At 46.7% G+C, this 11704-nt stretch overlaps 1 protein-coding gene across 1 annotated transcript in view; it reads right to left on the minus strand.

The window, feature by feature from the left end:
* Nucleotides 1–10833, minus strand: part of Pdzd4 (PDZ domain containing 4) — a 29619-nt gene extending 18786 nt beyond the window's left edge. The window contains exon 1 of the mRNA XM_031344430.1: nt 10088–10833. Within this exon, the coding sequence (XP_031200290.1) occupies nt 10088–10147 (60 nt within the window). The 5' untranslated portion in view covers nt 10148–10833. The remainder of the gene's footprint in view (nt 1–10087) is intronic.
* Between the last annotated feature and the right edge of the window lie 871 nt (nt 10834–11704).

The following is an 11704-nucleotide window of genomic DNA, read 5'->3' on the forward strand; positions in this document are numbered from 1 at the left end:
AGAAATCCGCCTGCCTCTGCCTCCCAAGTGCTGGGATTAAAGGCGTGCGCCACCACTGCCCGGCTGGGGTTTATTTTTTGAGACAGGGTCTCACTATATATACACCTCGGGCTGTCCTGTAATTCACTATGTAGACCAGTCTGGCCAAAAACTCAGAATGCTGGGATTAAAGGCCAGCATCACTACACCCAGCTGTTTTAATTACAAATGGTTCTTGATTTGAGATCATAAACATAAGGAAGCGGCCATAAAAAAGTAAAAAGAATGGAGTCCTTTGACATTAACAATCATGGGAAAGAGAATAGAGCTCTAATGTCATCAAGAGAGAGAACCAAGATCAAGAAACCAGACTTGGGAGGGGATAAGATAGATGGAGAAGAAACTGACCTGAGTGAGATAGACCAGACCATAAAGCTTAGTCTGAGTAGACATAACCTTCTTTGGAAGCTTTTGTAGGTGGGTGAGGACAGCTCAGGACTCCCGCTCCCTTTGGTTTTGAGAGTTTTGGTTTTATTTGTTTTTGTTTGTTTGTTTTTGTTGGGGAGTGGTGGGGCACTGTGTGGGGTGGGAATTAATGCTGATAATGATTACTGAAGGAAAAAATTCCTAAAGCCAAAGGTGGGGAATGACTAGGAATCAAGACCTTGAGAAGGTGGGGCCACAAAGCAGAGGCAGATAAGCAGGGGCCCGAGGAGTACTCGCCCCGCCTTCTGAATCCGAAGCTGCAGACAAAGGGAGCGTGGCAGCTGCTGCTGCTGCTGCTGCGGCGGCGGCGGCGGCGGCGGCGGCGGCGGCGGCAGCGATGCAAAGGCAGAGGCAGAGGCAGAGGCAGAGGCAGAGGCAGACAGAGGCAGGCGCACGGAGGCCCCCAGCACTGGTCATTCACCAGAGAGTAAGGCCCTACCTAAGGACACCTCCTGCATTGTGCGTTGTTTGGCCTGGCCTTCTTGCGTACTGGGCTGGGCGGCCTTCCTACTAGTGCGGGGTCTCCAGAAACCCAAGGGAAAGGTGGGGCCAAAAGAGGTTGAGATATCTTGCAAGGCCTGAGACTTCCTATATGGCTTGATAACCCAACGGGTAGCTAGTGAAAGTACATTATTTCTAGGGAACCCAAGTGCCACAATCAGTCTGCCCTCCCCCTTCTTCAGATGAGAACTATGAGGCTGGGGAAGAAAAGAAACTGGAAGTTAGCCCCCAGTTTCCATGGACTATCAATGAGTGCTGCTTTCTGTAGTATACCTTGGAAGCAGCTTCCTAGGCTCAAACATGTTACTGAGATATCGAAGTGAGCAGATCAACAGAGTGAAAAGAAACCCCAATGAAACACAGCAGGTCTTCAACATTCTTAGTTTATCCCCCACAGTGGCCCAACAGAAGTTCCCATTTATGTTTTCCCAACTTGTGTTTCCAAAAACCATCAACTTCCAAGGATAATCATCTGCATGTATCCTTAACCCAGATCTTCCCAGAATGCACACTTGCTCTCACCATGATACCCTTATAACTTCTTCTAATCATGAATCAAATTAAGGAACGGAATGCACATCACTTTTGACCCTTATCCAGTTTTTCTTTTTCACCTTTCATGATATGGGGCTCTTGGCAGAGTCCTTAAAGAACAATAGCCCAAAATCTATATTTGCTGACTTGTTCTCTGTGATGAGACTCTGGTTAATCATTTGGCAAGAACGCCAGCCATGTGATGACAATGTCCTCACTTCTACCCCACTGTATTCCAAGGTTGGAGATGCCCAACTTTATTACATAGTCAAAGTAGCAGCTGCAGATCTCTCTTATAAGGTGCACTTTGTGACAGTCTTGTTATAAAACCTAGGCTAGCCAGCCTCCTGCCTCTGCTTCCTTAATCTTGGGATTATATGTGTACCTGGCATAAGGTGCACTTTCTTTCTTATTCACAGTAACAGAAGCTGACCCTTGCCTAAGTGAATTATTCCACTGGTAGCTATGAAATGCTTTAATTTCTAGTATAGACACAGCACATATTCCACCCACATCTGCCAACCTGGGAAAGGGTTTGGCTGCTTACCACTCCCAATCTCTCTGTACCAGTCCTTTCTATCTATCTCTCCAGGGCAAGAAGCACCTGCAAGACATTTTTGAGTAGCTAGGGAAGTGGTTACTTCAGAGTTGCCTGTATGTTCCAAAGGAATGTAGATGGTGGAAAGAGAGCCAGCTGCATGTGGCACAGAAGAATAGATTGTGCCTCTTAAGGCCTGGTTTTTTTGATTTAATAGGTCTGTGGTGAGGACTTACCACTTCCTCCTGATACTGACAAAACTTGAGGCTTTCATTGACCGTCTCCAAATTCCTATCCGAAGCCCTCACCTTATCAGGAAAGCAACTTCATTCCCAGTTTGTGAGAAGAAAATGAAGACTCCAGAAACAGCCAGTCTCTATCCCACTTAGCCCCACATCCCTTAATCTGGATTTACATTTGAACAAGGATCTCCCTCTGGTGGGGGTGGAGCCTGGCCTGGGACCTCAGAGGGGATAAACCTGGGGTGGAGGGGGTCTTGCACTGAGAAACAGAGACATACAAGACTCCTCCACAAAAACTCCTTTAGAAACTAGACCAGGCTCCAGCACCTTTGTTGCCAAAGCAGCAGTGTGGGTAATGCTGGCTCAGAGTTGACTGAGATTCCCCCACCCCTGACTTTTCAGAGGCCAGCTGCCCCTCCACAACCTTGTAGCCCTACCTGAGAAGCAGACAGGAAGGAATGTCCTATAAGGTCAATAGCCAACCTCCTGGGTGTTTGTTCAGTTTTCTGATGCACAATAAATATTAGCAGCAGAGAGCCAAAGCTCCCACCACCTCCTGTCAGCCTGGCAAATTGAGCGCAAGGTCCACAGCCAAAACCAGAACATTATCTGTTCCAAGCACTAGTGAAGATCAGACAGAATGCATTTATGAGAAAGAAGTATTTTGGCATCTATTCCTGCAACTTCTTAGCCTGTTCCTTCTGTGCAAAAAGACAAATTATGGGGCTGGAGAGATGGCTCAGCGGTTAAGAGCACTGACTGCTCTTCCAAAGGTCCTGAGTTCAAATCCCAGCAACCACATGGTGGTTCACAACTATCCGTAATGAGATCTGACGCCCTCTTCTGGTGTGCCTGAGGACAGCTACATTGTACTTACATATAACAATAAATAAATGTTAAAAAAAAGACAAATTATGCCTCTACTGTTGTCCTTGTTCTTCTCCTAACTCACCCTGCATGCTATTATGTCCTCACAATTTTGAAACCCTTTTCTGTTTTGTTTTTTTCCCCTCCCTTTTCTTTCTCACTAGAGAAACTCTCAGAATAAAGTAAGGCAGTCTTCTCTCATTGGATGTTACACAGTTCTATGTCTAAGGATCAACTGAATGGGCTGCAGCAACATGACTTACTTTTTTACCTCTGCTATTCCAGGGACCCAATGTTGACCATGAAGGAGAGATGCGAAAGGTGCTTCCATCAGCTTATCCACTATAAACAAATGCTTTCACTCATACATACCAGCTGGGGAAATTGAAGCACACAGCCATACAGGTACTTGCCCACAGGTAAGAACTGGAGTCAGAACTACTCTTACCTACAAGCACATCAACCTGAATTAGACCATGGAAATACCCCTACAGGTCACAGGGCTGAACAGAAACACATATATTCTGTGTAAATAGAAAATTCTTAGTTTTGAAGTTTACTGAGGTATGATTACCATATGGTAACTGCATGTATTTGGAATGTGAAGTGAAATAGGTTTTGCATATTACATCTGTTACAATTTATTTCACTGGATGATCTGTGCCTAACCCAGGAACCTATATGGTTAAAAAAAACAAAAACAAAAAACCACCCCTGAAAGCTTTCCTTTGATCTCCACACATGTATCCTCACATACATAATATACATATTTTGTATATTGTGATCAAAAGTTTGGGGCCTCTATTTCATAACATGATCCTGTATGTAATAATAATAATAATAACAACAACAACAACAATGCCAGGGGATGGAGAAATGGCTCAGCAATTCAAAGTACTTGTTGCTCTTCCAGAGAACCCAAATTTGATTCTTAGCACCCACATTTTTACATATATATGAATGTAAAAATGATAAAAGAGAAAATCTTGGGATAATGGTGCAAAGCAAGTTGACTACATATGAAAGATAGCTGTAAAAATTAAATAACCCCGGGGGCTAAAGAGATGGCTCAGGAGCCTGGCAGTGGTGGCACACGCCTTTAATCCCAGCACTTGGGAGGCAGAGGCAGGTGGATTTCTGAGTTCAAGGCCAGCCTGGTCTACAGAGTGAGTTCCAGGACAGCCAGGGCTACACAGAGAAACCTTGTCTCAAAAAACCAAAACAAACAACAACAAAAAGAGATGGCTCAGTGGTTAAGAGCACTGACTGCTCTTCCAAAGGTTCAATTCCCAGCAACAACATGGTGGTTCACAACCATCTGCAATGGGATCCAATGCCCTCTTCTGGTGTGTCTGAGGACAGTGACAACATATCCATATACATGTGTTGGGGTCCCTCAGCTGCAAGACATCGGAGTTTGCCACTGCAGACTCAACTCATGCCTGCTGTGCCTGAACCAAAGACTCACTACTATGAGTTCCACCTTCGAGGATTCCAGAGGAAGCTATGCCTGCTGGCTGGCATGTATACAGCCTGAGGACATCTGTAGTTGACCTCCTCCCCCACTGTAGACTGTGCCTCCAGCCACTCCCCTGAGCTGAGACCTGCGGGATGTCCTGAGTCTCCACCTTCTGCCCAGCAGCCAGCTTCCCTTGGACTTCCCCCTTGACTTTGTTTGGACTCTTCCTGACTCCTCCCGAATTCCTTATGTTATTCAAATGTCATTGTAACCAGAGATTCAGTTATGCTATCTTGTATATAAATGCTGAACCCCCAAAGTAAAGACGAGCCTTGATTGGAAACCTTCAACTTGGCTTCGTGTCCTTTTGTTCTCGAACTCTGTGTTTCAGGTCTCCTTTCTCCCTTCGGTCGAGACAGAACCCGGTTCATGAAACTGCGGGACAGTTTCATACATAAAATAAATAAATCTTGAGCTGAGCAATGGGGGAGGGCTCTCTACCATATCTGACACCTGGGATGGTGGTTGTCACAGCAGAGACTTAGTAAACAGATACTGGAAAAAGCCTTCCAAGACTATTTAAAGGTTGTCCAGCCTTTAATCCTAGAGGCCCTCAGGAGGCAGAAGCAGGTAAATCTGTAAGTTCTGGGCCAGCTTGGTCTACAGGGCAAGTTCCATTATAGCCAGGGCTACTCAGAGAAAGCCTGTCTTGAAAAACAAAACAAGAAGAAGACCTGTCCTAAGCTCACCCTTCCCATAAAGCCTAGCTATTACATGGGAACATTATGCCAGAAGGAAAGCAAGCTAACATGTCAGCATTACAGAAGGAAGACAATGATGTAGAATTTGGGATCTGATAAGGAACTTGCATGACAAGGGGGTCTGCTCATTTAGAATGGGGGTGGCAAGCAGAAGCATCAGGAAAATCTCTGGGAAGATGCTCTGTAGCATGGTCCCAGATGAATGCTGCTTCCAATCTTTCTACCTTTTCTTGCAACGTCCACATACAATCATCCTTTTTGTCTTGTATTTCACAAGCATATTCACTCCTGCACTCCATTCAGCCTTAATAGACATGGGCATGAAGTTCTGAAATCCTACATTAAAGAGCCTATAAGAGATCTTATCAAATAGATTACAAAATTATACAATTATCTTGATATCGACAGAAAAAGCATTTATCAAAATAACAAACTCTCATTATAAAATTTTTTAACAAACTAGGGACAGGAAGGAGCTTCCTCAACCTGCTAAGCCCAGTGTGGTGTTACACACCTGATACTCCAACACTAAGGCAGGAAGATCAAAAGTTTGGGGCCTCTACTTAATAACATGATCCTTAATAATAATAATAATAATAATAATAATAATAATAATAATAGTAATAGTAATAATAATAAGGTGGCCAGGGAATAGAGAAATGGCTCAGCAGTTCAAAGTACTTGTTGCTCTTCCAGAGAACCCAAATTTGATTCTCAGCACCCACATTATGGCTCACAACTGTCTGTAACCCTAGTTCCAGGAAATTTGATGGATGGCCAGGGGAAGAGTAAGGAATGAGTATGGTGCACAGACATTCAAACAGGCAAAATACTCATACACATACAGTAAATGATTAATTTAAAAAGGTATCCTTTTCCTTACAGTAGAAAACCAAACATTTTTCCCTACCTCAGCCACTGGGAAAAAAAAAAGCACTTCTATGCCTTGGCAATGAGAAAGACAAAGAAATGAAACATAGAAAACAATTCCAAGCCTGGCATATTGGCTCATGTACTTGATGAGTCAGGAAGACTGTTATGAGTTCAAGCCCAGTCTGCTACATAGTACTTCTACACTAGCTTGGGACACAGTTACACTGCCTTAAAATGAAATTCCATTTACAATAGCATCAAAAAGAATAAAATACTTGGGCTAGAGAGATTGCTTGTCAGTTAAGAGCTTAAAATGAAATTCCATTTACAATAGCATCAAAAAGAATAAAATACTTGGTGGGCTAGAGAGATGGTTTGTCAGTTAAGAGCATTGGACCCAATTTCAGTTCTCAGCGCCCACATGACTCATGAATGATTATAATGGCAGTTCCATTAGTTCCTCTAATCCCTCCCTCTAGTCCCAGTGATCTGATGCCCTCTATGGCCTTTTAGGGAACCAGGCACCTGATGTACACACATTCATACAGGCAAAATGTTCATATACAATTAAAAATAATAATAAAATCCTAACATAATTTTTTATCTAACATAAATTTAACAAAGGAAATACAAGTCATATTTGAAATAAAGACTTGGCCCAAATAAACAGGCAATAAATACTCTACAATCTAATTTAATGCCACCTCATCAAAATTCCAGTTTATTTTCAGAAAACAAGATGATCCCAAAATTCACTTGGAAACAAGGGATCCAATAAAACCAAAACAATTTTTAAAAAAAGGTAAAGTTGGAAGACTAAGTACTTCCTAATTTTAAACTTCCTAGAATGCTCCATCATAATAGAATAAAGACAGATATGTAAATGAGCAATAAGCATAAGAAAAGATGCTCTAGAGCATATAGCCAATAGATATGCAAATAACCAAATCCACAATGAGGGCTGTGGGGTATGGCTCCTTGGTAGGGCTCTTGCCTGGCATGTGCAAGTCCTTGGCTTCCATCTCAGCACTATATCTGAGCAAACAAACAAACAAAAATCTACAAAAAGATGTCATTTTATCACCAGAAAATTACAAGTGTTGACAAGCATGTGGAGAAATTAGAACCCTTATACATTGCTTGTGTTAGTGTTAAATGGTACCATCACTGAGAAGTGACTGTACTTCTCTGTAAGTTACAATATGGTCCAGCAACTCCATTTTTAGCTATTACTCAAAAGAATTGAAAGCAGAGATTCAGACATCTATATACCAGTATTCATTGTAGTATTATCCACAATAGCTGAAAGCACTGAATTGTACTCTTTGAAAAGATATATTGTATGGCCTGTGAATTTGATGTCAATAAAGCTATGATTTTCTTTGACCTTCAGTGTGTCATGGTGAGAAAGTCTGTACTAGCAAGTTGTAGAGGTCATGAGTATACATGGATGAAGTCACTTTGAAAGATACAAGGAGGGGACTAGATAGATGGTTCAGCAGTTAGGGGTGCTGACTGCTATTCCAGAGGACCCGGGGTTTTGGTCTAGCACCCATGTAGTGGATCTGGGTGCCTCACAGCTGTCTGTAACCCCAAGATCTGACACTGTCACATAGATAGATATACATGCAGGTAGGAAACCAATGCACATAAAATAAAGGTAAATACATTTAAGAAAAGGGGGAAGAGAAGAGCACTCAATATGAAGGAAGCACATGTTTAAGGATCTCTGAAGCAGAATAGGAATACTGGAAACTGCCAGGGTTTTCAAGGCAAAAACTGACTTCTACTCTGAAGGAAACTCTCCTTGAGGCCTATATGAGCATCTGTCTCTCATATACTACTCACCCAGCCTACCTAATAGATCTCACTGTTTTCCATATATTGTTTCTATGTTCGTTCCTTTTGTCTTCACTTAATTTGAAAGGATATTTCTCTTTTAAAAACCATCTGGTCTCCAACTGGGCCAAGGAGAACCAAGAAAATGAAAGTTTGTGTCCAAACTTTTAAAAAGTAGCATCCCACGGGAGCTGAACACAGAGCAACCTGGCAGAGGGCAAATTCTTTCTGTAAGAGGTTGGTTTCTCTTTTAAGTAAGAAATCCAGCAGGCAGGGAGGTGGTGAAGTAGGCCTTTAATCCCAGCACTTGGGAGGCAGAGGCAGGTAGATTTCTGAGTTGGAGGCCAGCCTGGTCTACAGAGTGAGTTCCAGGACAGCCAGGGCTACACAGAGAAACCCTGTCTCGAAAAGACAAAAAAAAAAAAAAGCAAACAAACAAAAAGAAATCCAGCAGGGACTCTCTCACCTAGGGTCACCTCAGCCTTCCTGCCCATTGAAAACTCAATGGAGGCAGTCCTAGTTTTGAAATCCAATGGGTTCTGCTGAACCTATTTTGTCAGTACCAAGTTAGGTTATTTCGGATTCTTATTCCACTAGTCGTGGCAATGGACAGGTGAGAGCTCCAAACAGTGGGAACAAGAGAGGAGAAACAACAGCGATGTGGCTGGTTTGGCTGAGGACAGATAGCAGGAGACCACATATAGTCAAATAGAGGAGACCAGAAACGCCAGCAGGCTTGGACAAGGCCTCCCCCAACCTGGCCCTCCATGCCCACCCTCTCTTGCCCATTACCTCCTATTCTTTTTAATAGAGAAGGTAAGATCACAGCTAAAATGCTGGGCTCCTGAGGCCACCTCAATACCACCCCACTACTATGATTGACACAAACTCCCCTGCTACTCCTGCCACATTCCTGAAGGTGTTTCCTCTATTCATCCAGGAGCCTCCAGGTTCTCCCCCAGCCAACACCTGCACGCACTAATTCCCTGGTTCTAGTCAACAAGTTCAATACCTTGGGCACAAGGCACTAGACTCACCTGTCTGCTCCCACTTTGGCTCCTGGTCCCGACTCTCTCTGATCTCTACACTCAGCCCTAGTAAGTCTCAGTGCACATCATCCCGGACACATTTCACTAAACTACTCTCAGGGTGCACACACATAAAGTATACACGCGCGGGGCTGGTGAGCCTCCGCACACACACAGACGGGGCACAGGCACGCACTCACGTAGTCACGCCACGCACAGGCAAGGAAACCCCACTCGTGGCTGAGAAGCTGGCTCAAGGTGCAAGCGGGCAGAAGGGTGTCTCCTGCCGCCCGGCACGCGTCGCTCTCAACACCCTCCTTGTCCTCAAGGCCCAACAGGCCAAAGCGCATGCCAACAAGCAGAGCGCGTGCTGGGCACCACCGATCCCGGCGTCACCCACTCACCCAAAATGCCTGAGGCCCTGGAATCGATAGTCCTGACTGAGTCAGACTAGAGAGTGGATGCCAGAATGGGTACCCAAACCCAGCTCCATTGACGACGTTTTGAATCTAGCCTGCCAGGACCGGGATTCGGCCTCTGTCCCGCGGGCACTTCCCTGCTCCTTTGATTCTGGGTCCGACCAGCGGAGCATGTGCCAGGAATCCAGACTGTTGCTATGCAACCTCCATCCCGCGCGGGCCATTGAGCGCCTCACTGTCCCGGGACAGAATCTTAACTTCCCACCTGGACTGATCTGGACACATGGTTTGTGGTCTTTACGTACATGGAGTGCCAGGTGATGTGCCTCGAACACCTACCTAGAAGTCACCCAGTTCCTTCCATTCCTGGATGGTTCCCACAGGGTGCCAGCACCCAGCAACCCATAATCTGAGGGCGAGATCAGCTCCCTACCTTTTTCTCTGGAGCCCTTTCGCCCTCCCACACCTGCCTTTCTTGACTCTACCTGGCCCTCCCCATCGGGGTTTACAGTTTTCCTAGGTCCGGCTGCGCCCCTCGCCCCAGCAGCCCAGGCGCCCTACCTGAAGCATCACTTTGTACTGCTCCTCCGGTTTCTGGACCACGCACATATTACATCCCATGGTGCTGGCCGGCGAAGGAAAGAGGAGAGCGGGAAGAGGAAGGAATCTTTCACTGGCCAGTGACTGGGACCACGGGTCCCGGGCCTGGGCCGGGGGCCATACCCTACCCCGGGGGGCCGAGCCGCCTAGCGGGGGAGGGGGGCACGCCCCCAAGAGGAAGGCAGCTCCAAGCCTCTCGACTTAACTCTTTTCTGGCCGAGGCCAGACACAGGCATACTCCTTCGCACCCAGCCAGGGGAAAAAAGGGCGGCGGGGGGATGGGCGGGTGCACCGGGCGTTGCCTGGCTACGGCCCCCCCACCCCAGGAGGCGCCGGAGCGCTCCTGCCCGCCGGGGCGGTCAGGGGCTGTCAGGGGCCGAGGGCCACACGGCTCCCCGCCCGCAGGGCCGGCCGCTGCCGCTGCCTTTGCCGCTGTCGTCTCCGGCTCCCGCCCATGGCCATCAGGCCCGGGAGTCCAGCCTCTGGGCTTGGCGACGTGGCCCGGCCTGCCGACTGAGAGGCGGCCAGGCCCACACCAGCTGTAGCCTCGCAGGGTCCCGCTTCTCCGTGTCACGGCGCTCTCTCAGAGCCTGGCCCACAGCCGGTCGCTTGTCTCCAGCTCCTGCCTGGGACACCAGAACGCGCGCGCGCGCGCTTGCGCGCGCCTGCGCGCGCCCGCAGCAACAGCGAGGGAGGTGTGCGGAGACTGGGCGCACGCGCATGGGAGAAGCAGAGGCTGGGTGCGGGCGGGAGCGGCAGGGTGCCTCAGGAATCCGGGCAGGGAGCTGAGGGCGGGGCCTGAGTCCCTGGGACCAGAAAATGTCTATGTCCGATGGCTAGTCGTCTAGCGGACCTGTCTGCTAGGTGTATCCCTGAAAAAGAGGATCCTGTCTGAAAAAGAAGCTTCCCTGGACTCCTGAAGAGAGTTCAGGGCCTTGGTCTCAAAGAGAGGCTATTTCACCCCTTTTCCAGGTTCTGAACATTATCAGCCCCAATGTTTGTACTCCTTCCTCTGTCTCTCTTTAAAGACTGTCTCCCTGCTTTAACTGAGCCATTCCCTTGCTGTCTCTGAAACGGATACCTTTGTTTAGAGGAAAAGCCGTAGGATGTTGTAGGTGGCAAGAGAACAACAGAGAAGCCTGATTCTTTGGGGCCTTTATGGGCACCCCTTTGCTTGCCCTGAAACTGCTGTTTCTCAGTTCCAGCCTTCCCTCCTAACACTTCTCCTTTAGCCTCACCATCTCTATTTCTTCCCTCCCATAGGCTGCCCCTTTTCTTGATAAGGCAGAAGAAAAGATGGCCTTTGGCTAGAAAACAATGACCGATTGAAATCTAGGTTCCCAGAGGCTGCCTGGGAGAGCTGCTCAGCCCTCTTACCTGCAGAAGATCCCTTGATAAAATTGCCTGGTGCTTTATCTCCAGGCTCTAGCGAATGAGGGAATTTTTAACAGCATAGAAATGTTTAATTAACAGTATTGGGGGAGGCTACTTCAATACTTTTCCTTTCCATCCCCACTTTGGTTCAAAAGACAGAAATAGGAATAGCCTAAAATCCTGAAAGGAAGCATGAGTGCTTAT

This window comes from Mastomys coucha, chromosome X (assembly GCF_008632895.1).
Source record: "Mastomys coucha isolate ucsf_1 chromosome X, UCSF_Mcou_1, whole genome shotgun sequence".
NCBI classification, from domain to species: Eukaryota; Metazoa; Chordata; class Mammalia; order Rodentia; family Muridae; genus Mastomys; species Mastomys coucha.